This window comes from Chiloscyllium plagiosum, unplaced genomic scaffold (genome assembly GCF_037043375.1).
Source record: "Chiloscyllium plagiosum isolate Xiang-an unplaced genomic scaffold, Cpla_swu_hap1 HiC_scaffold_3, whole genome shotgun sequence".
NCBI lineage: Eukaryota > Metazoa > Chordata > Chondrichthyes > Orectolobiformes > Hemiscylliidae > Chiloscyllium > Chiloscyllium plagiosum.
The window spans coordinates 160,917,231-160,942,741 of NW_028270141.1; the positions used below are offsets into that span (position 1 = coordinate 160,917,231).

At 48.2% G+C, this 25,511-nt stretch overlaps 1 protein-coding gene across 4 annotated transcripts in view; it reads left to right on the forward strand.

Moving 5' to 3' along the window:
* The window catches only part of LOC122552344 (phosphofurin acidic cluster sorting protein 2), a 772,803-nt gene that overhangs the window by 611,352 nt on the left and 135,940 nt on the right, over positions 1–25,511 (forward strand). For 3 of the 4 annotated variants that reach the window (XM_087984739.1, XM_087984743.1, XM_087984737.1), the window contains 2 exons: positions 12,218–12,260; positions 16,371–16,509. In XM_087984739.1, coding sequence (XP_087840865.1) covers positions 12,218–12,260; positions 16,371–16,509 — 182 coding nt within the window. The remainder of the gene's footprint in view (positions 1–12,217; positions 12,261–16,370; positions 16,510–25,511) is intronic. The other variant, XM_087984748.1, reaches the window with a different exon arrangement.

Sequence of the window (25,511 nt, forward strand, 5' to 3'; positions counted from 1 at the left end):
AGATCACGTTAAAACCAAAGATCACGTTAAACCCACAGATCACGTTAAACCCACAAATCACATTAAACCCATAGATCACATTAAACCCACAGATCACACTAAACCCACAGGTCACGTTAAAACCAAAGATCACGTTAAACCCACAGATCACATTAAACCCACAGATCACATTTAACCCACAGATCACACTCAACCCATAGATCACATGAAACCCACCGATCACATTAAAGCCACAGTTCACATTTAACCCATAGATCACATTAAACCCACAGATCACATTAAACCCATAGATCACATTAAACCCACAGATCACACTAAACCCACAGATCACATTAAACCCACAGATCACACTAAACCCACAGATCACACTAAACCCACAGATCACACTAAACCCATAGATCACATGAAACTCACTGATCACATTCAACCCACAGATCACATTAAACCCATAGATCACATTAAAACCACAGATCGCACTAAACACACAGTTCACGTTAAACCCACTTATCACATTAAACCCACAGATCACATTAAATCCATAGATCACATGAAACCCCAGATCACATTAAACCCACAGATCACATTTAACCCACAGATCACACTAAACCCACAGATCACATTAAACCCATAGATCACATTAAACCCACAGATCACATTAAATCCATAGATCACATTAAAACCCAGATCGCATTAAACCCACAGATCACACTAAACCCACAGATCACACTAAACCCACAGATCACACTAAACCCCTGGATCACATGAAACCCACCGATCACATTAAAACCACAGATCACATTAAAACCACAGATCGCACTAAACACACAGTTCACATTAAACCCACAGATCACACTAAACGCACAGATTACATTAAACCCACAGATCACACTAAACCCCTGGATCACATGAAACCCAACGATCACATTAAACCCACAGATCACATTAAACCCACAGATCACATTAAACCCACAGATCACACTAAACCCATAGATCACATGAAGCCCAACGGTCACATTAAACCCACAGATCACATTAAGCCCACAGATCATATTAAATCCATGGATTACGTTAATTCCACAGATCACACTGAACCCATAGATCACATTAAACCCACAGATCACACTAAACCCACAGATCACGTTAAACCCACAGATCACATTAAACCCACAGATCACATTAAGCCCACAGATCATATTAAATCCATGGATTACGTTAATTCCACAGATCACACTACACCCACAGATCACATTAAACCCACAGATCTCATTAAACCCACAGATCACACTAAACCCACAGATCGCATAATACCCACAGATCACATGAAACCCACAGATCGCACTGAACACACAGTTCACATTAAACCCACAGATCACATTAAACGCACAGATCACACTAAATCCACAGATCACATGAAACCCACAGATCATATTATATCCATGGATTACGTTAATTCCACAGATCACACTAAACCCACAGATCACACTAAACCCATAGATCACATGAAACACACCGATCACATTAAACCCACAGATCACACTAAACCCACAGATCGCACTAAACCCACAGTTCACATTAAACCCACAGATCACATTAAACGCACAGATCACACTAAACCCAAAGATCACATTAAACCCACAGATCACACTAAACCCACAGATCACGTTAAAACCAAAGATCACGTTAAACACACAGATCACACTAAACCCACAGATCACGTTAAAACCAAAGATCACGTTAAACCCACAGATCACGTTAAACCCACAAATCACATTAAACCCATAGATCACATTAAACCCACAGATCACACTAAACCCACAGGTCACGTTAAAACCAAAGATCACGTTAAACCCACAGATCACATTAAACCCACAGATCACATTTAACCCACAGATCACACTCAACCCATAGATCACATGAAACCCACCGATCACATTAAAGCCACAGTTCACATTTAACCCATAGATCACATTAAACCCACAGATCACATTAAACCCATAGATCACATTAAACCCACAGATCACACTAAACCCACAGATCACATTAAACCCACAGATCACACTAAACCCACAGATCACACTAAACCCACAGATCACACTAAACCCATAGATCACATGAAACTCACTGATCACATTCAACCCACAGATCACATTAAACCCATAGATCACATTAAAACCACAGATCGCACTAAACACACAGTTCACGTTAAACCCACTTATCACATTAAACCCACAGATCACATTAAATCCATAGATCACATGAAACCCCAGATCACATTAAACCCACAGATCACATTTAACCCACAGATCACACTAAACCCACAGATCACATTAAACCCATAGATCACATTAAACCCACAGATCACATTAAATCCATAGATCACATTAAAACCCAGATCGCATTAAACCCACAGATCACACTAAACCCACATATCACACTAAACCCACAGATCACACTAAATCCTTAGATCACATGAAACCCACCAATCACATTTAACCCACTGATCACATTAAACCCACAGATCACACTAAACCGATAGATCTCATTAAACCCACAGATCACATTAAATCCATGGATTACGTTAAACCCACAGATCACACTAAACCCACAGATCACAATAAACCCACAGATTACGTTAAACCCACAGATCACATTAAACCCACAGATCAAACTAAACCCACGGATCACATTAAACCCACAGATCACATTAAACCCACAGATCACATTATACCCATAGATCACATTAAACCCACAGAACACATTAAACCCACAGATCACATTAAACCCATAGATTACACTAAACCCACAGACCACATTAAATCCACAGATCACATTAAACCCACAGATCACGTTAAACCCACAGATCACACTAAACCCACAGATCACATTAAATCCATAGATCACATTAAACCCCATTTCACATTAAATCCACAGATCACATGAAACCCACAGATCACACTAAACCCATAGGTCACATTAAAACCACAGATCGCACTAAACACACAGTTAACATTAAACCCACAGATCACATTAAACGCACAGATTACACTAAACCCATAGATCACATTAAACCCACAGATCACATTAATTCCATGGATTACGTTAATTCCACAGATCACACTAAACCCACAGATCACACTAAACCCACAGATCACATTAAACCCATAGATTACGTTAAAACCACGGTTCGTACTAAACACGCCGTTCACGTCAATCCCACTTATCACATTAAACACACAGATCACACTTAACCACAGATCACATTAAATCCATAGATCACATTAAACCCCAGATCACATTAAACTCACAGATCACATTAAACCCACAGATCACATGAATCCCATAGATCACATTAAACCCACAGATCACATTAAAACCACAGATCGCAGTAAACACACAGTTCATGTTAAACCCACTTATCACATTAAACCCACAGATCACACTAAACCCACAGATCGCACTGAACACACAGTTCACATTAAACCCACAGATCACATTAAACGCACAGATCACACTAAATCCACAGATCACATGAAACCCACAGATCATATTATATCCATGGATTACGTTAATTCCACAGATCACACTAAACCCACAGATCACACTAAACCCATAGATCACATGAAACACACCGATCACATTAAACCCACAGATCACACTAAACCCACAGATCGCACTAAACCCACAGTTCACATTAAACCCACAGATCACATTAAACGCACAGATCACACTAAACCCAAAGATCACATTAAACCCACAGATCACACTAAACCCACAGATCACGTTAAAACCAAAGATCACGTTAAACCCACAGATCACACTAAACCCACAGATCACGTTAAAACCAAAGATCACGTTAAACCCACAGATCACGTTAAACCCACAAATCACATTAAACCCATAGATCACATTAAACCCACAGATCACACTAAACCCACAGGTCACGTTAAAACCAAAGATCACGTTAAACCCACAGATCACATTAAACCCACAGATCACATTTAACCCACAGATCACACTCAACCCATAGATCACATGAAACCCACCGATCACATTAAAGCCACAGTTCACATTTAACCCATAGATCACATTAAACCCACAGATCACATTAAACCCATAGATCACATTAAACCCACAGATCACACTAAACCCACAGATCACATTAAACCCACAGATCACACTAAACCCACAGATCACACTAAACCCACACATCACACTAAACCCATAGATCACATGAAACTCACTGATCACATTCAACCCACAGATCACATTAAACCCATAGATCACATTAAAACCACAGATCGCACTAAACACACAGTTCACGTTAAACCCACTTATCACATTAAACCCACAGATCACATTAAATCCATAGATCACATGAAACCCCAGATCACATTAAACCCACAGATCACATTTAACCCACAGATCACACTAAACCCACAGATCACATTAAACCCATAGATCACATTAAACCCACAGATCACATTAAATCCATAGATCACATTAAAACCCAGATCGCATTAAACCCACAGATCACACTAAACCCACAGATCACACTAAACCCACAGATCACACTAAACCCCTGGATCACATGAAACCCACCGATCACATTAAAACCACAGATCACATTAAAACCACAGATCGCACTAAACACACAGTTCACATTAAACCCACAGATCACACTAAACGCACAGATTACATTAAACCCACAGATCACACTAAACCCCTGGATCACATGAAACCCAACGATCACATTAAACCCACAGATCACATTAAACCCACAGATCACATTAAACCCACAGATCACACTAAACCCATAGATCACATGAAGCCCAACGGTCACATTAAACCCACAGATCACATTAAGCCCACAGATCATATTAAATCCATGGATTACGTTAATTCCACAGATCACACTGAACCCATAGATCACATTAAACCCACAGATCACACTAAACCCACAGATCACGTTAAACCCACAGATCACATTAAACCCACAGATCACATTAAGCCCACAGATCATATTAAATCCATGGATTACGTTAATTCCACAGATCACACTAAACCCACAGATCACATTAAACCCATAGATCACACTAAACCTACAGATCACACTAAACCCACAGATCATATTAAACCCTCAAATCACATTAAACCCACAGAACAAACAAAACCCACAGATCACTTTAAACCCACAGATCACACTAAACCCACTGATCACATGAAATCCATAGATCACATTAAACCGCATTTCACATTAAATCCATAGATCACATTAAACCCACAGATCACACTAAACCCACAGATTTCTCTAAACCCATAGGTTACATGAAACCCGATCACATTAAACCCACAGATCACACTAAACCCACAGATCACATTAAACGCACAGATCACACTAAACCCACAGATCACATTAAACCCATAGATCACATGAAACCCACCGATCACATTAAACCCACAGATCACATTAAACCCATAGATCACATTAAAACCACAGATCGCACTAAACACACAGATCACGTTAAACCCACTTATCACATTAAACCCACAGATCACACTAAACTCACAAATCACACGAAACCCATCGGTCACATGAAACACACCGATCACATTAAACCCACCGATCACAGTAAACCCACAGATCAGATTAAACCCACAAATCACATTAAATCCATAGATCACATTAAACCCCAGGTGACATTAAACCCACAGATCACACAAAACCCATAGGTCACATGAAACCCACCGATCACATTAAACGCACAGATCATATTAAACGCACAGATCACATTAAAACCACAGATCGCATTAAACACACAGTTCATATTAAACCCACAGATCACGTTTAACCCACACATCTCATGAAACCCACAGATCACATTAAACCCACAGATCACACTAAACCCACAGATCACGTTAAACCCACAGATCACACTAAACCCACAGATCACACTAAACCCACAGATCACGTTAAACCCACAGATTACACTAAACCCACAGATCACATTAAACCCACAGATCACTTTAAACCCATGGAATACATTAAATCCATAGATCACGTTAAACCCACAGATCACATTAAACCCATAGATCACATTAAACCCACAGATCACGTTAAACCCACAGATCGCATTAAACCCATAGATCACATTAAACCCATAGATCACACTAAACCCACAGATCGCTCTAGGTCCAGAGATCACATTAAACCCACAGATCACACTAAACCCACAGATCACATTAAACCCACAGATCACTTTAAACCCATGGATCACATTAAACCCACAGATCACACTAAACCCACAGATCACATTTAACCCACAGATCACTTTAAACCCATGGATCACATTAAACCCACAGATCACACTAAACCCACAGATCACACTCAACCCACAGATCACATTAAACCCACAGACTACATTAAACCCATAGATCACATTAAATCCATAGATCGCATTAGACCCCAGATCACACTAAACCCACAGATCGCACTAAACCTACAGATCGCATTAAACCCACAGATCACTCTTAACCCACAGATCACACGAAACCCATAGGTCACATGAAACCCACACGTCTCATGAAACCCACAGATCACATTAAACCCACAGATCACACTAAACCCACAGATCACATTAAACCCACAGATCACTTTAAACCCTTGGAATACATTAAATCCATAGATCACGTTAAACCCACAGATCACATTAAACCCATAGATCACATTAAACCCACAGATCACGTTAAACCCACAGATCACATTAAACCCATAGATCACATTAAACCCACAGATCACGTTAAACCCACAGATCACATTAAACCCATAGATCACATTAAACCCATAGATCACACTAAACCCACAGATCGCACTAGGTCCACAGATCACATTAAACCCACAGATCACATTAAACCCATGGATCACATTAAACTCACAGATCACATTAAACCCACAGATCACGTTAAACCCACAGATCAATTAAACCCATAGAACACACTAAACCCACAGATCACATTAAATCCACAGATTACATTAAACCCATAGATCACATTAAACCCACAGATCACATTAGACCCCAGATCACACTAAACCCACAGATCACATTAAACCCACAGACTACATTAAACCCATAGATCACATTAAATCCATAGATCGCATTAGACCCCAGATCACACTAAACCCACAGAGCACTTTAAACCCACAGATTACACTAAACCCACAGATCGCACTAAACCTACAGATCACATTAAACCCACAGATCACTCTTAACCCACAGATCACGTTAAACCCACAGATCACTCTTAACCCACAGATCACATTAAAACCACAGATCACATTAAACCCACAGATCACACTAAACCCACAGATCACACTAAACCCACAGATCACGTTAAACCCACAGATCACACTAAACCCATGGATCACATTAAACCCACAGATCACATTAAACCCACAGATCACATTAAACCCACAGATGACATTAAACCCACAGTTCACACTAAACCCACAGAAGGGCACCAATATCCTGGGAGGTAGGTTTGCTAGCACTCCTCGTTTGGTTTAAACTAATTTGGCAGGGGGATGGGATCTGGGCTTGTAGTCCAGCAAGTAATCTCGCTGTTTGTCATGATGTCCAAGAATGTAGGGTGGCTGTGGAGAAGATAGCACTGACAGGGTGTACTTGCGGACACAGAGATGGGCTCAAGTGTGTATACTTCAATGCAAGGAGTATCAGAAATAAGGTGGGTGAACGTAAGGCGTGGATCGGTAGCTGGGACTACGATGTTGTGGCCATCATGGAAACGTGGATAGAAGAGGGACAGGAATGGTTGTTGGAGGTTCCTGGTTACAGATGTTTCAGTAAGATTAGGGGGACGTGGTAAAAAAGGAGCGGGGGGTGGCATTGCTAATTAGAAATGGTATAATGGCTGCAGAAAGGCAGTTCGAGGGGGATCTGCCTTTGGAGGTAGTATGGGCTGAAGTCAGAAATAGGAAATGTGCAGTCACTTTGTTGGGTGTTTACTATAGGCCCCCCAATAGCAGCAGAGATGTGGAGAAACAGATTGTGAAACAGATTTTGGAAAGGTGCAGAAGCCACAGGGTAGTAGTCATGGGCGATTTCAACTTCCCAAACATTGATTGAAAGCTCTTTAGATCAAGTAGATTGGATGGGGCGGTGTTTGTGCAGTGTGTACAGGAAGCTTTTCTAACTCAGTATGTAGATTGTCTGACCAGAGGGGAGGCCATATTGGATTTGGTACTTGGTAACGAACCTGGACAAGTGATGGGCTTGTTAGTGGGTGAACATTTTGGTGATGGAGACCACAATTCTGTGACTTTCACCTTGGTTATGGAGAGAGATAGGTGCGTGCAACAGGGTAGGTTTTACAATTAGATTAGATTATTTACAGTGTGGAAACAGGCCCTTCGGCCCAACAAGTCCACACCGACCCGCCGAAGCGCAACCCACCCATACCCCTACATTTACCCCTTACCTAACACTACGGGTAATTTAGCATGGCCAATTCACCTGACCCGCACATCTTTGTGACTGTGGGAGGAAACCGGAGCACCCGGAGGAAACCCACGCAGACACGGGGAGAATGTGCAAACTCCACACAGTCAGTCGCCTGAGTCGGGAATTGAACCCGGGTCTCTGGTGCTGTGAGGCAGCAGTGCTAACCACTGTGCCACCGTGCCGCCCAATTGGGGGAAGGGTAAATATGATGCTGTAAGACAGGATCTGAGGAGCATAAGTTGGGAGCATAGGCTGTCAGGGAAGGATGTCGTGGAAATGTGGAGCTTTTTCAAGGAACAGATACGACGTGTCCTTGATATGTATGTACCTGTCAGGCAGGAAAGAGATGGTCGTGTGAGGGAACCTTGGTTGACGAGGGAGGTTGAATGTCTTGTAAAGAGGAAGAAGGAGGCTTACATAAGGTTGTGGAAACAAGGTTCAGACAGAGTGTTGGAGGGATACAGGATAGCCAGAAGGGAGCTGAAGAAAGGGATTAGGAGAGCTAAGACAGGGCATGAAAAATCTTTGGCGGATAAGATCAAGGATAACCCCAAGGCATTTTATGCGTATGTGAGAAACATGAGAATGACGAGAATGAGGGTAGGTCCGATCAAGGACAGTAGTGGGAGACTGTGTATTGAGTCGGAAGAGATAGGAGAGGTCTTGAATGAGTACTTTTCTTCAGTATTTACAAACGAGAGGGACCGTATTGTTGAAGAGGAGAGTGTGAAATGGACTGGTAAGCTAGAGGAGATACTTGTTAGGAAGGAAGATGTGTTGGACATTTTGAATAACTTGAGGATAGACAAGTCCCCCGGGCCTGACGGAATATATCCTAGGATTATGTGGGAAGCAAGAGAGGAAATTGCAGAGCCGTTGGCAATGATCTTTTCGTCTTCACTGTCAACAGGGGTGGTACCAGGGGACTGGAGAGTGGCGAATGTTGTGCCCCTGTTCAAAAAAGGGAATAGGGATAACCCCGGGAATTACAGGCCAGTTAGATTACTTCAGTGGTAGGAAAAGTAATGGAAAGGGTACTGAGGGATAGGATTTATGAGTATCTGGAAAGACACTGCTTGATTAGGGACAGCCAGCACGGATTTGTGAAGGGTAGGTCTTGCCTTACAAGTCTTATTGAATTCTTTGAGGAGGTGACCAAGCATGTAGATGAGGGTAGAGCAGTGGATGTAGTGTACATGGATTTTAGTAAGGCATTTGATAAGGTTCCCCATGGTAGGCTTATGCGGAAAGTCAGGAGGCATGGGATAGTGGGAAGTTTGGCCAGTTGGATAGAGAACTGGCTAACCGGTCGAAGTCAGAGAGTGGTGGTAGATGGTAAATATTCAGCCTGGAGCCCAGTTACAAGTGGAGTTCCGCAGGGATCAGTTCTGGGTCCTTGCTGTTTGTAATTTTTATTAATGACTTGGAAGAGGGAGTCGAAGGGTGGGTCAGTAAATTTGCAGATGATACGAAGATTGGTGGAGTTGTGGATAGTGAGGAGGGCTGTTGTCGGCTGCAAAGGGACTTATATATGATGCAGAGCTGGGCTGAGGAGTGGCAGATGGAGTTCAACCCTGCCAAGTGTGAGGTTGTCCATTTTGGAAGGACAAATAAGAATGCAGAATACAGGGTTAACGGTAGGGTTCTTAGTGAGGTGGAGGAGCAGAGGGATCTTGGGGTCTATGTTCATAGATCTTTGAAAGTTGCCACTCAGGTGGATAGAGCTTGTAAGAAGGCCTATGGTGTATTAGCGTTCATTAGCAGAGGGATTGAATTCAAGAGTCGTGAGGTGATGTTACAGCTGTATAGGACCTTGGTAAGGCCACATTTGGAGTACTGTGTGCAGGTCTGGTCGCCTCATTTTAGGAAAGATGTGGAAGCTTTGGAGAGGGTGCAGAGAAGATTTGCCAGGATGTTGCCTGGAATGGAGAATAGGTCGTATGAGGATAGGTTGAGCGTGCTAGGCCTTTTCTCATTGGGACGGCAAAGGATGAGGGGTGACTTGATAGAGGTTTATAAGATGATCAGGGGAATAGATAGAGTAGACAGTCAGAAACTTTTTCCCCGGGTACAACAGAGTGTTACAAGGGGACATAAATTTAAGGTGAAGGGTGGAAGGTATAGGGGAGATGTCAGGGGTGGGTTCTTTACCCAGAGAGTGGTGGGGGCATGGAATGCGCTGCCTGTGGGAGTGGCAGAGTCAGAATCATTGGTGACCTTTAAGCGGCACTTGGATAGGTACATGGATGGGTGCTTAAGCTAGGACAAATGTTTGGCACGACATCGTGGGCCGAAGGGCCTGTTTTGTGCTATATTGTTCTATGTTCTATCTATGTTCTATCACATTAAACCCACAGATCACATTAAACCCATAGATCACTCTTAACCCACAGATCACACTAAACCCACAGATCACATTAAACCCATAGATCACACTAAACCCACAGATCACATTAAACCCATAGATCACACTAAACCCACAGATCACACTAAACCCACAGATCACATTAAACCCATAGATCACACTAAACCCACAGATCACATTAAACCCATAGATCACACTAAACCCACAGATCACACTAAACCCACAGATCACATTAAACCCATAGATCACACTAAACCCACAGATCACATCAAACCCATAGATCACACTAAACCCACAGATCACATCAAACCCATAGATCACACTAAACCCATAGATCACACTAAACCCACAGATCACATTAAACCCATAGATCACACTAAACCCACTGATCACATCAAACCCATAGATCACACTAAACCCACAGATCACATTAAACCCATAGATCACACTAAACCCACAGATCACACTAAACCCACAGATCACATCAAACCCATAGATCACACTAAACCCACAGATCACATTAAACCCATAGATCACACTAAACCCACAGATCACACTAAACCCACAGATCACATCAAACCCATAGATCACACTAAACCCACAGATCACATTAAACCCATAGATCACACTAAACCCACAGATCACACTAAACCTACAGATCACATTAAACCCATAGATCACACTAAACCCACAGATCACATCAAACCCATAGATCACACTAAACCCACAGATCACATCAAACCCATAGATCACACTAAACCCATAGATCACACTAAACCCACAGATCACATTAAACCCATAGATCACACTAAACCCACTGATCACATCAAACCCATAGATCACACTAAACCCACAGATCACATCAAACCCATAGATCACACTAAACCCATAGATCACACTAAACCCACAGATCACACTAAACCCATAGATCACATTAAACCCACAGATCACACTAAACCCACAGATCACATTAAACTCATAGATTACGTTAAACCCATGGATGACAGCAAATGCATAGCTCACACGAATGTTAGTGAAGTCTTTCAGGAGATGAAAATCTGATTAAAAACTGAAAGAGCTCCAGATTCTGAAAATCCAAATCAAAGAGAGAATTTGCTGGAAAAGCTCATCAGGTCTGTCAGCATCAGTGGCAAGGAAGAGTAAACACTTCAGGCTGAGTGACCCTTCTTCAGAACACAGTGGGTGAGTTGAATCAGGTCGGAGGAAGGCTCATGGAAACTGAAACGTGAACTCTGATTTCTCTGCACAGATGCTGCAGGTCCTGATGAAGATCTGATTGCTGGTGTTACAAGTTGTTGTTCTGTGATTTTAACAGGTGGTGAAAGTGGGCATCGTGGAACAGTCCCTCTCTGCCTCAGGTAGGTCACATGTTCGGATCTGTGTCACCTCATTCACTCCCAGACTCCTCGGTTTCAAAACCAGGCAGTACTTTGCACTATGTAATAAATACTTCTGCAGCAAATTCAGTAAATGGACCACTCCATTGGGTAATACACCATACAAACCACAACATTCCCATTTCACACCAAATTCTCAAATAGTGTACACAGGGCTGTGGGTAGTGTCAGTAATGGAGGGAGTGTGTGCGCAGGGCAGTGGGTAGTGTCAGTGATGGGGGAGAGTGTACATGGGGCGTTGGGTAGGGTCAGTAATGGAGGGAGTGTGTACACAGGGCAGTGGGTAGTGTGTACACGGGGCTGTGAATAGTGTCAGTGATGGGGGAGAGTGTACATGGGGCGTTGGGTAGGGTCAGTGATGGGGGAGAGTGTACACGGGGCTGTGGGTAGTGTCAGTGATAGGGGAGAGGGTACACGGGGCTGTGGCTAGTGTCAGTGATGGAGGGAGTGTGTACACAGGGCAGTGGGTAGTGTGTACACGGGGCTGTGAATAGTGTCAGTGATTGGGGAGTTGTACATGGGGCTGTGGGTAGTGTCAGTGATGGGGGGAGAGTGGACACGGGGCTGTGGCTAGTGTCAGTGATGGAGGGAGTGTGTACACAGGGCAGTGGGTAGTGTGTACACGGGGCTGTGAATAGTGTCAGTGATTGGGGAGTTGTACATGGGGCTGTGGGTAGTGTCAGTGATGGGGGGAGAGTGTACACGGGGCTGTGGGTAGTGTCAGTGATGGAGGGAGTGTGTACACAGGGCAGTGGGTAGTGTGTGCACGGGGCTGTGAATAGTGTCAGTGATTGGGGAGTTGTACATGGGGCTGTGGGTAGTGTCAGTGATGGGGGGAGAGTGGACACGGGGCTGTGGGTAGTGTCAGTGATGGAGGGAGTGTGTACACAGGGCAGTGGGTAGTGTGTGCACGGGGCTGTGAATAGTGTCAGTGATTGGGGAGTTGTACATGGGGCTGTGGGTAGTGTCAGTGATGGGGGGAGAGTGTACACGGGGCGGTGGGTAGTGTCCGTGATGGGGGAGAGTGTACACAGTGTGGTGGGTAGTGTCAGTGATGGGGGAGAGTGAACACGAGGCTCTGGGTTGGGTCAGTGATGGAGGGATTGTGTACACGAGGCTGTGGGTAGTGTCATTGATGGGGTGTGTGCACAGGACAGTGGATAGACTCAGTGATGGGGGAGTGTGTACACGAGGCTGTGTGTAGTGTCAGTGATTGGGGAATGTGTACATGGGGCTGTGGGTAGTGTCAGTGTTGGGTGGAGAGTGTACACGGGGCTGTGGGTACTGTCAGTGATGTGGAGAGAGTACACGGGGCTGTGGGTAGTGTCAGTGATGGGGGAGTGTGTACACGGGGCTGTGGGTTGTGTCAGTGATGGGGGAGAGTGTACACGGGGCTGTGGCTAGTGTCAGTGATGGGGAGAGAGTACACGGGGCTGTGGGTAGTGTCAGTGATGGGGGAGAGTGTACACGGGGCTGTGGCTAGTGTCAGTGATGGGGAGAGAGTACACGGGGCTGTGGGTAGTGTCAGTGATGGGGGAGAGTGTACACGGGGCTGTGGCTAGTGTCAGTGATGGGGGAGAGTGTACACGGGGCTGTGGCTAGTGTCAGTGATGGGGAGAGAGTACACGGGGCTGTGGGTAGTGTCAGTGATGGGGGAGAGTGTACACGGGGCTGTGGCTAGTGTCAGTGATGGGGAGAGAGTCCACGGGGCTGTGGGTAATGTCAGTGATGGGGGGAGTGTGTACACGGGGCTGTGAGTAGTGTCAGTGATGGGGGAGAGTGTACATGGGGCGTTGGGTAGGGTCAGTGATGGGGGAGAGTGTACACGGGGCTGTGGGTAGTGTCAGTGATAGGGGAGAGGGTACACGGGGCTGTGGCTAGTGTCAGTGATGGAGGGAGTGTGTACACAGGGCAGTGGGTAGTGTGTACACGGGGCTGTGAATAGTGTCAGTGATTGGGGAGTTGTACATGGGACTGTGGGTAGTGTCAGTGATGGGGGGAGAGTGTACACGGGGCTGTGGGTAGTGTCAGTGATGGAGGGAGTGTGTACACAGGGCAGTGGGTAGTGTGTGCACGGGGCTGTGAATAGTGTCAGTGATTGGGGAGTTGTACATGGGGCTGTGGGTAGTGTCAGTGATGGGGGGAGAGTGTACACGGGGCGGTGGGTAGTGTCCGTGATGGGGGAGAGTGTACACAGTGTGGTGGGTAGTGTCAGTGATGGGGGAGAGTGAACACGAGGCTCTGGGTTGGGTCAGTGATGGAGGGATTGTGTACACGAGGCTGTGGGTAGTGTCATTGATGGGGTGTGTGCACAGGACAGTGGATAGACTCAGTGATTGGGGAGAGTGTACACGAGGCTGTGTGTAGTGTCAGTGATTGGGGAATGTGTACATGGGGCTGTGGGTAGTGTCAGTGTTGGGTGGAGAGTGTACACGGGGCTGTGGGTACTGTCAGTGATGTGGAGAGAGTACACGGGGCTGTGGGTAGTGTCAGTGATGGGGGAGTGTGTACACGGGGCTGTGGGTTGTGTCAGTGATGGGGGAGAGTGTACACGGGGCTGTGGCTAGTGTCAGTGATGGGGAGAGAGTACACGGGGCTGTGGGTAGTGTCAGTGATGGGGGAGAGTGTACACGGGGCTGTGTAGTGTCAGTGATGGGGGAGAGTGTACTCAGGGCTGTGAATAGTGTCAGTGATGGGGAGAGAGTCCACGGGGCTGTGGGTAATGTCAGTGATGGGGGGAGTGTGTACACGGGGCTGTGGATAATGTCAGTGATGGGGGGAGTGTGTACACGGGGCTGTGGGTAATGTCAGTGATGGGGGGAGTGTGTACACGGGGCTGTGGGTAGTGTCAGTGATGTGGTAAGTGTGTACACGGGACTGTGGGTAGCGTCAGTGATGGGGGGAGAGTGAACACAGGGCTCTGTGTAGGGTCAGTGATGGGGAGAGTGTACACGGGGTTGTGGGTAATGTCAGTCATGGGGGAGGAGTGTACACGGGGCTGTGGGTAGTGTCAGTGATGGGGTAAGTGTGTACACGGGACTGTGGGTAGTGTCAGAGCTGGGGGAGAGTGTACACGGGGCAGTGGGTAGCGTCAGTGATGGGGGGAGAGTGAACACATGGCTCTGTGTAGGGTCAGTGATGGGGAGAGTGTACACGGGGCTGTGGGTAATGTCAGTCTTGGGGGAGGAGTGTACACGGGGCTGTGGGTAGTGTTAATGATGGGGAAAGTGTGTACACGGGACTGTGGGTATGTCAGTGATGGGGGGAGAGTGAACACAGGGCTGTGGATAGTGTAAGTGATGGTAGGATTGTGTACACTGGGCTGTGGGTAGTGTCACTGATGGGGGGAGAGTGTACACGTGTGGGTAGTGTCGTTGATGGGGGGAGTTTGCACAGAGCAGTGGGTAGTGTCAGTGATGGAGAGAGTGTGTACACAAGGCAGTGGGTAGTGTCAGTGATGGGGGGAGTGTATACACGAGGCTGTGTATAGTGTCAGTGATTGGGGAGTGTGTACCTGGGGCTGTGGGTAGTGTCAGTGATTGGGGAAGTATGTTCACGGAGCTGTGGGTAGTGTCAGTGATGAGGGGAGTGTGTACACGGGGCTGTGGGTAGTGTCATTGATGGGGGAGTGTACATGGGACTGTGGGTAGTGTCTGTGATGGGGGAGAGTGTACACGTGGCTGTAGGTAGTGTCAGTGATGGGGGAGAGTGTACACGTGGCTGTGGGCAGTGTCAGTGATGGGGGAGTGTACATGGGACTGTGGGTAGTGTCTGTGATGAGGGGAGAGTGTACACAGGGCTGTGTGTAGTGTCAGTGATTGGGTAGAGTGTTCACGGGGCTGTAGGTAGTGTCAGTGATGGCGGGAGTGTGTACACGTGGCTGTGGGCAGTGTCAGTGATGCGGGAGTGTGTACACGGGGCTGTGGGTAGTGTCAGTGGTGGGGGGCATGTGTACGCGGGGTTGGAGGATGACTCTGTTGCTTGCGGAATAGTGTTCTGTGTCTTGCCTGCTGCGTTTTGTGGATTAAATGCAACCAGCTGATTAATGACCAGCTGGCTTCTATTTCTTAGTGGACTCCGATGATGCCACTTTGTGTAATGTTGGGATCTTGTCTCCAACACCAACGTCCAGCACCACAGCATATACAAAGGACATCAACGCCACCCCACCACCTTCTCCTTCTGTCTCAGGAGTCCTTTCTGGAGCTTGGTAAGGTTTAAATTCATGGATGTTTCATGGATGTCACAAATTTCCCAGTTTGATACTGACCCAATGGCTCATTTCTCAGACTGAGATGGCATGGTAGGACTGAGTCAGATTCACAGCTGTAATCACGTACATATACCATACACATACTGCTCAGGGAGGGGGGATTTCACTCAGGGAAGCGGGATTTCAGTCAGAGCAATGAAACTTCAGTCAGGGAAAGAGGATTTCAGTCAGAGAGGGAGGATTTCAGTCAGGGAGACAGGATTTCAGTCAGGGAAGGGAGATTTCAGTCAGGGAGAGGGGGTCTTCAGTCAGAGGGAGGCGGACTTCAGTCAGAGAGAGGGAATTTCAATCAGGGAGAGGGGATTTCAGGCAGGGAGGGGGGGATTGCAGTCAGAGAGGGGGATTTCAGTCGGGGAGAGGGGGATTTCATTCAGAGAGGGGGATTTCAGTCAGGGAGTGAGAATTTCAGTCAGGGAGTGGGGATTTCAGTCAGGGAGCGGGGATTTCACTCAGGGAGAGGGGATTTCAGTCAGGGAGGGGGTATTTCAGTCACGGAGTGGGGATTTCAGTCAGAGAGAGGGGGACTTCAGTCAGGGAGGGGGTATTTCAGTCCGGGAAAGGGGACTTCCATCAGGGAGAGGGGATTTCAGTCAAGGAGTGGGGATTTCAGGATCAGTGGTGCTGGAAGAGCACAGCAGTTCAGGGAGCATCCAACGAGCAGCGAAATCGACGTTTCGGGCAAAAGCCCTACATCAGGAATAAAGGCAGTGAGCCTGAAGCGTGGAGAGATAAGCTCGAGGAGGGTGTGGGTGGGGAGAGAGTAGCATAGAGTACAATGGGTGAGTGGGGGAGGAGATGAAGGTGATAGGTCAGGGAGGAGAGGGTGGAGTGGATAGGTGGAAAAGGAGCTCGGCAGGTCGGACAAGTCCGGACAAGTCAAGTCATGGGGACAGTGCTGAGCTGGAAGTTTGAAACTAGGATGAGGTGGGGGAAGGGGAAATTAGGAAGCTGTTGAAGTCCACATTGATGCCCTGGGGTTGAAGTGTTCCGAGGGGGAAGATGAGGCGTTCTTCCGCCAGGCGTCTGGTGGTGAGGGAGCGGCGGTGAAGGAGGCCCAGGACCCCATGGGGATTTCAGTCAGGGAGTGGGGATTTCAGTCAGGGAGAGAGGATTTCAGTCAGGGAGTGGAGATTTCAGTCAGGGAGTGGGTATTTCAGTCAGGGAGAGGGGGATTTCAGTCAGAGGGGGAGGATTTCATTCAGGGAGAGGGGGATGTCAGTCAGAGAGGGGGATTTCAGTCAGGGAGAGGGGATTTCAGTCAGAGAGGGGGATTTCAGTCAGGGCAGGGGGTATTTCACTCAGGGAGAGGGGATATCAGTAAGGGAAAGAGGTATTCAGTCAGGGAGTCTGGATTTCAGTCAGGGAGTGGGGATTTCAGTCAGAGAGAGGTGGTTTTCAGTCAGGGAGTAGGGATTTCAGTCAGGGAGAGTGGATTTCAGTCAGGGTGAGGAGATTTCAGTCAGAGGGGGGTATTTCAGTCAGGGTGGGGGGATTTCAATCGAGTGGCGATTTCAGTGAGGGAGTGGGAATTTCAATCAGGGAGAGAGGATTTCAGTCCGGGAGTGGGGATTTCAGTCCGGGAGTGGGGATTTCAGTCAGGGAGAGGGGGATTTCAGTCAGGGAGGGGGATTTCAGTCAGGGGGGAGGATTTCATTCAGGGAGAGGGGGATGTCAGTCAGAGAGGGGGATTTCACTCAGGGAGAGGGGGATTTCAGTCAGGGAGAGAGGATTTCATTCAGGGAGAGGGGGATTTCAGTCAGAGAGGGGGATTTCAGTCAGTGAGAAGGGTTTTTCAGTCAGGGAGAGAGGATTTCAGTCATGGAGAGGGTATTTCAGTCAGGGAGAGGGGAATTTCAGTCAGGGAAGGAGGATTTCATTCAGGGAGAGGGGGATGTCAGTCAGAGAGGGGGATTTCAGTCAGGGAGAGGGGATTTCAGTCAGAGAGGGGGATTTCAGTCAGGGCAGGGGGGATTTCACTCAGGGAGAGGGGTTTTATGTCAGTGTGGGGGATTTCAGTCAGCGAGAGGGGATTTCACTCAGGGAGTGGGGATTTCAGTCAGGGAAAGAGGATTTCAGTCAGGGAGTGTGGATTTCAGTCAGGGAGGGGGGGATTTCAGTCAGGGATGGTGGGATTACAGTCAGGGAGAGTGGGTTTCAGTCAGGGAGAGGAGATTTCAGTCAGAGGGGGGTATTTCAGACAGAGCGGGGGGGATTTCACTCGGAGTGGCGATTTCTGTGAGGGAGTGGGAATTTCAGTCAGGGAGTGGGAATTTCAGTCAGGGAGGGGGGATTTCAGTCTGGGAGAGGGGATTTCGGTCAGGGAGTGGGGATTTTAGTCAGGGAGTGGGGATTTCAGTCAGGATGGGGGTATTTCAGTCATGGTGTGAGGATTTCAGTCAGGGAGAGCGGGTTTCAGTCATGGAGAGGAGGATTTCAATCAGGGAGTGTGGATTTCAGTCAGGGAGGGGGGATTTCAGTTAGAAAGAGGGGGATTTCAGTCAGGGAGAGGGGTTTTTCAGTCAGGGAGACAGGATTTCAGTCAGGGAGAGGGTATTTCAGTCAGGGAGAGGGGGATTTCAGTCAGGGAGGGAGGATTTCATACAGGGAGAGGGGGATGTCAGTCAGAGAGGGGGATTTCAGTTAGGGAGAGGGGATTTCAGTCAGAGAGGGGGATTTCAGTCAGCGAGAGGGGATTTCAGTCAGAGAGGGGGATTTCAGTCAGGGCAGGGGGGATTTCACTCAGGGAGAGGGGATTTCTGTCAGTGAGGGGGATTTCAGTCAGCGAGAGGGGATTTCACTCAGGGAGTGCGGATTTCAGTCAGGGAAAGAGGATTTCAGTCAGGGAGTGTGGATTTCAGTCAGGGAGAGTGGATTTCAGTCAGGGAGAGGTGATTTCAGTCAGGGGGGGTATTTCAGTCAGAACGGGGGGATTTCACTCGGAGTGGCGATTTCTGTGAGGGAGTGGGAATTTCAGTCAGGGAGTGGGAATTTCAGTCAGGGAGGGGGGATTTCAGTCTGGGAGAGGGGATTTCGGTCAGGGAGTGGGGATTTTAGTCAGGGAGAGGGGATTTCAGTCAGGATGGGGGGATTTCAGTCAGGGAGAGGGGGATTTCAGTCAGGGAGAGGGGAATTTCAGTCATGGTGTGGGGATTTCAGTCAGGGAAAGCGGGTTTCAGTCATGGAGAGGAGGATTTCAATCAGGGAGTGTGGATTTCAGTCAGGGAGGGGGGATTTCAGTTAGAAAGAGGGGGATTTCAGTCAGGGAGCATGGGATTTCCATCAGGGAGAAGGGATTTCCATCAGGGAGAGTGGATCTCAGTCAGGGAGAGGCAATCTCACTCAGGGAAGGTGTATTTCACTCAGGGAGAGGGGTTTTTCAGTCAGGGAGAGTGGATTTCAGTCAGGGAGTCTGGGATTTCAGTCAGGGAGACCGGGATTTCAGTCAGAGAAGAAGAGTGTTCAGTCAGGGAGTGGGGTTTTCAGTCATAGATAGGGGGTTTCAGTCGGACTGCGGATTTCCGTCAGGGAGTGGGGATTTCAGTCGGAGATAGGGGGTTTCAGTCGGACTGCGGATTTCCGTCAGGGAGTGGGGATTTCAGTCGGAGATAGGGGGTTTCAGTCAGGGAGAGGGGATCTCAGTCAGGGAGAGGGGATTTCAGTCTGCCTTGAAGAAGTTTTCCTCCTCTCTCTACAAGAATCTCAGGGAGTCCCTCTCCCACTGCAACTCTATGCAACTTTCTCCCCACACCCACACCCCTCTAGCTTATCTCTCCACGCTTCAGGCTCTCTGCCTTTATTCCTGATGAAGGACTTTTGCCTGAAACGTCGATTTTACTGCTCCTCGGATGCTGCCTGAACTGCTGTGCTCTTCCAGCTCCACTAATCCAGAATCTGCTTTCCAGCATCTGCAGTCATTGTTTTTACCCAGAGAAGAGGGGTGTTCAGTCAGGAAGTGTGGAGTTCAGTCGTAAATGGGGGTTTCAGTCAGAGAGAGGGGATTTCAGTCAGAGAGAGGGGATTTCAGTCAGAGATGGGGGGTTTCAGTCAGGGAGGGGAGGGTTTCAGTCAGGGAGAAGGGATTTCCGTCAGGGAGAGAGGATTTCAGTCATGGAGAGAGGATTTCAGTGAGGGAGTGGGGATTTCATTCAGGGAGTGGGGATTTCAGTCAGGGAGTGGGGTTTTCAGTCAGGGAGTGGGGTTTTCAGTCAGGGAGTGGGGATTTCAGTCAGGGAGAGAGGATTCAGTCAGGGAGTGGGGTTTTCAGTCAGGGAGTGGGGATTTCAGTCAGGGAGAGAGGATTTCTGTCAGGGAGTGGGGATTTCAGTCAGGGAGTGGGGATTTCAGTCAGGGAGTGTGGATTTCAGTCAGGGAGAGCGGATTTCAGTCAGGGAGAGAGGATTTAAGTCAGGGAGTGGGGATTTCAGTCAGGGAGTGTGGATTTCAGTCAGGGAGAGAGGATTTCAGTCAGGGAGTGGGGATTTCAGTCAGGGAGAGAGGATTTCAGTCAGGGAGTGTGGATTTCAGTCAGGGAGTGGGGATTTCAGTCAGAGAGAGGGGGTTTTCAGTCAGGGAGAGGAGATATCAGTCAGGGAGGGTGGATTTCAGTCAGGGAGTGGGTATTTTAGTCAGGGAGTGGGGATTTCAGTCAGGGAGAGAGGATTTCAGTCAGGGGGAGGGGATTTCAGTCAGGGAGAGGGGGATTTCATTCAGGGAGGGGGGATTTCAGTCAGGGAGTGGAGATTTCAGTCAGAGATTGAGGGGATTTCAGTCAGGGAGTGGGAATTTCAGTCAGGAAGAGAGGATTTCAGTCAGGGAGTGTGGATTTCAGTCATGGAGTGGGGATTGTAGTCAGGGAGTGCGGGTTTCAGTCATGGAGAGGAGGATTTCAATCAGGGAGTGTGGATTTCAGTCAGGGAGGGTGGATTTCCATTAGAAAGAGAGGGATTTCAGTCAGGGAGCGAGGGATTTCAGTCGGTGAGAGGGGATTTCCATCAGGGAGAAGGGATTTCCATCAGGGAGAGTCGATCTCAATCACGGAGAAGTGATCTCACTCAGGGAGGGGGAATTTCAGTCAGGGAGTGGGGATTTCAGTCGGAGATAGGGGGTTTCAGTCAGGGACTGCGGATTTCCGTCAGGGAGTGAGGATTTCAGTCGGAGATAGGGGGTTTCAGTCAGGGAGAGGGGATCTCAGTCAGGGAGAGGGGATTTCAGTCTGCCTTGATGAAGTTTTCCTCCTCTCTCTACAAGAATCTCAGGGAGTCCCTCTCCCACTGCAACTCTATGCAACTTTCTCCCCACACCCACACCCCTCTAGCTTATCTCTCCACACTTCAGGCTCTCTGCCTTTATTCCTGATGAAGGACTTTTGTCCGAAACGTCGATTTTACTGCACCTCGGATGCTGCCTGAACTGCTGTGCTCTTCCAGCTCCACTCATCCAGAATCTGCTTTCCAGCATCTGCAGTCATTGTTTTTACCCAGAGAAGAGGGGTGTTCAGTCAGGAAGTGGGGAGGTCAGTCGTAAATGGGGATTTCAGTCAGAGAGAGGGGATTTGAGTCAGAGAGACGGGATTTCAGTCGGAGATGGGGGGTTTCAGTCAGGGAATGGAGGGTTTCAGTCAGGGCGAGGGGATTTCAGTCAGGGTGGGGGGATTTCAGTTAGAAAGAGGGGGATTTCCGTCAGGGTGTGGGGGCTTCAGTCAGTGAGAGGGGGTTTCCGTCAGGGAGGGGGTTTCAGTCAGAGTGGGGTATTTCAGTCAGGGAGGGGGATTTCAGTCAGGGAGGGGTGTTTCAATGATCGAGGGCGGTTTTCAGTCAGGGAGGGGTGGGTTTCAGTCGCGGGAATTTCAGTCAGGTAGGGGGTGTTTCATTCAGAGAGGGGGGTTTCAGTCAGTGAGGGGGATTTTCAGTCAGAGAGGAGGGGTTTTCAGTCAGGGAGGGAGAGTTTCAGTCAGAGAGTAGGGATTTCAGTCAGGGAGGGGGGGTTTCAGTCAGGGAGTGGGGATTTCAGTCAGGGAGTGGGGATTTCAGTCAGGGAGGTTCGGGAATTCAGTCAGGAAGGTGGGGGTTTCAGTCAGGGAGAGGGGGATTTCAGTCAGGGAGTGGGGATTTCAGTCAGGGAGAGGGGGATTTCAGTCAGGGAGTGGGGATTTCAGTCAGGGAGAGAGGATTTCAGTCAGGGAGCGAGGATTTCAGTCAGGGAGAGGGGATTTCTGTCAGGGAGTGGGGATTTCAGTCAGGGAGCAAGGATTTCAGTCATGGAGAGGGGTTTTCAGTCACCGAGAGAGGATTTCAGTCAGGAAGTGGGGATTTCAGTCAGGGAGAGAGGATTTCAGTCGGGGAGAGGGCATTTCATTCAGGGAGTGGGGATTTCAGTCAGGGAGAGAGGATTTCTGTCAGGGAGGGTGGATTTCAGTCAGGGAGTGGGGATTTCAGTCAGGGAGAGAGGATTTCAGTCAGGGAGTGGGGATTTCAGTCAGGGAGTGGAGATTTCAGTCAGGGAGAGAGGATTTCAATCAGGGAGTGGGGATTTCAGTCAGGGAGGGGGGATTTCAGTCAGGGAGAGAGGGTTTCAGTCAGGGAGCGAGGATTTCAGTCAGGGAGAGGGGTTTTCAGTCACCGAGAGAGGATTTCAGTCAGGAAGTGGGGATTTCAGTCAGGCAGAGAGGATTTCAGTCGGGGAGAGGGCATTTCAGTCAGGGAGTGGAGATTTCAGTCAGGGAGTGGGGATTTCAGTCAGAGAGGAGGGGTTTCAGTCAGGGAGGGGGGGTTTCAGTCAGAGAGTGGGTGTTTTAGTCAGGGAGTGAGGATTTCAGTCAGGGAGTGGGGATTTCAGTCAGAGAGTGGGGATTTAAGTCAGGGAGGGTGGATATCAGTCAGGGAGTGGGCATTTTAGTCAGGTAGGTGGGATTTCAGTCAGGGAGAGAGGGTTTCAGTCAGGGAGTGGGGATTTCAGTCAGGGAGTGGGGATTTTAGTCAGGGAGAGGGGAATTTCAGTCAGGGAAGGAGGATTTCATTCAGGGAGAGGGGGATGTCAGTCAGAGAGGGGGATTTCAGTCAGGGAGAGGGGATTTCAGTCAGAGAGGGGGATTTCAGTCAGGGCAGGGGGGATTTCACTCAGGGAGAGGGGTTTTATGTCAGTGAGGGGGATTTCAGTCAGCGAGAGGGGATTTCACTCAGGGAGTGGGGATTTCAGTCAGGGAAAGAGGATTTCAGTCAGGGAGTGTGGATTTCAGTCAGGGAGGGGGGGATTTCAGTCAGGGATGGTGGGATTACAGTCAGGGAGAGTGGATTTCAGTCAGGGAGAGGAGATTTCAGTCAGAGGGGGGTATTTCAGACAGAGCGGGGGGATTTCACTCGGAGTGGCGATTTCTGTGAGGGAGTGGGAATTTCAGTCAGGGAGTGGGAATTTCAGTCAGGGAGGGGGGATTTCAGTCTGGGAGAGGGGATTTCGTTCAGGGAGTGGGGATTTCAGTCAGGATGGGGGGATTTCAGTCAGGGAGAGGGGGATTTCAGTCAAGGAGTGGGGATTTCAGTCAGGGAGAGGGGGATTTCAGTCATGGTGTGGGGATTTCAGTCAGGGAGAGCGGGTTTCAGTCATGGAGAGGAGGATTTCAATCAGGGAGTGTGGATTTCAGTCAGGGAGGGGGGATTTCAGTTAGAAAGAGGGGGATTTCAGTCAGGGAGAGGGGTTTTTCAGTCAGGGAGACAGGATTTCAGTCAGGGAGAGGGGATTTCAGTCAGGGAGAGGGGATTTCTGTCAGTGAGGGGGATTTCAGTCAGCGAGAGGGGATTTCACTCAGGGAGTGCGGATTTCAGTCAGGGAAAGAGGATTTCAGTCAGGGAGTGTGGATTTCAGTCAGGGAGAGTGGATTTCAGTCAGGGAGAGGTGATTTCAGTCAGAGGGGGGTATTTCAGTCAGAGCGGGGGGATTTCACTCGGAGTGGCGATTTCTGTGAGGGAGTGGGAATTTCAGTCAGGGAGTGGGAATTTCAGTCAGGGAGTGGGGATTTCAGTCAGGGAGAGAGGATTTCAGTCAGGGAGTGGGGATTTCAGTCAGGGAGGTGGGATTTCAGTCAGAGAGGAGGGGTTTCAGTCAGGGAGGGGGCGTTTCAGTCAAAGAGTGGGTGTTTTAGTCAGGGAGTGGGGATTTCAGTCAGGGAGTGGGGATTTAAATCATGGAGGGTGGATATCAGTCAGTGAGTGGGCATTTTAGTCAGGGAGGTGGGATTTCAATCAGGGAGAGAGGGTTTCAGTCAGGGAGTGGGGATTTCAGTCAGGGAGTGGGGGTTTCAGTCAGGGAGAGAGGATTTCTGTCAGGGAGTGGGGATTTCAGTCAGGGAGAGAGGATTTCAGTCGGGGAGAGGGCATTTCAGTCAGGGAGTGGAGATTTCAGTCAGGGAGTGGGGATTTCAGTCAGAGAGGAGGGGTTTCAGTCAGGGAACGGGCGTTTCTGTCAGAGAGTGGGTGTTTTAGTCAGGGAGCGGAGATTTCAGTCAGGGAGTGGGGATTTAAATCAGGGAGGGTGGATATCAGTCAGGGAGTGGGCATTTTAGTCAGGGAGGTGGGATTTCAGTCACGGAGAGAGGGTTTCAGTCAGGGAGTGGGGATTTCAGTCAGGGAGTGGTGATTTCAGTCAGGGAGAGAGGATTTCAGTCAGGGAGTGGGGATTTCTGTCAGGGAGTGGGGATATCAGTCAGGGAGCGGGGATTTCAGTCATGGAGAGGGGTTTTCAGTCACCGAGAGAGGATTTCAGACAGGAAGTGAGGATTTCAGTCAGGGAGAGAGGATTTCAGTCGGGGAGAGGGCATTTCATTCAGGGAGTGGGGCTTTCAGTCAGGGAGAGAGGATTTCTGTCAGGGAGTGGGGATTTCAGTCAGGGAGTGGGGATTTCAGTCAGGGAGAGAGGATTTCAGTCAGGGAGTGGGGATTTCAGTCAGG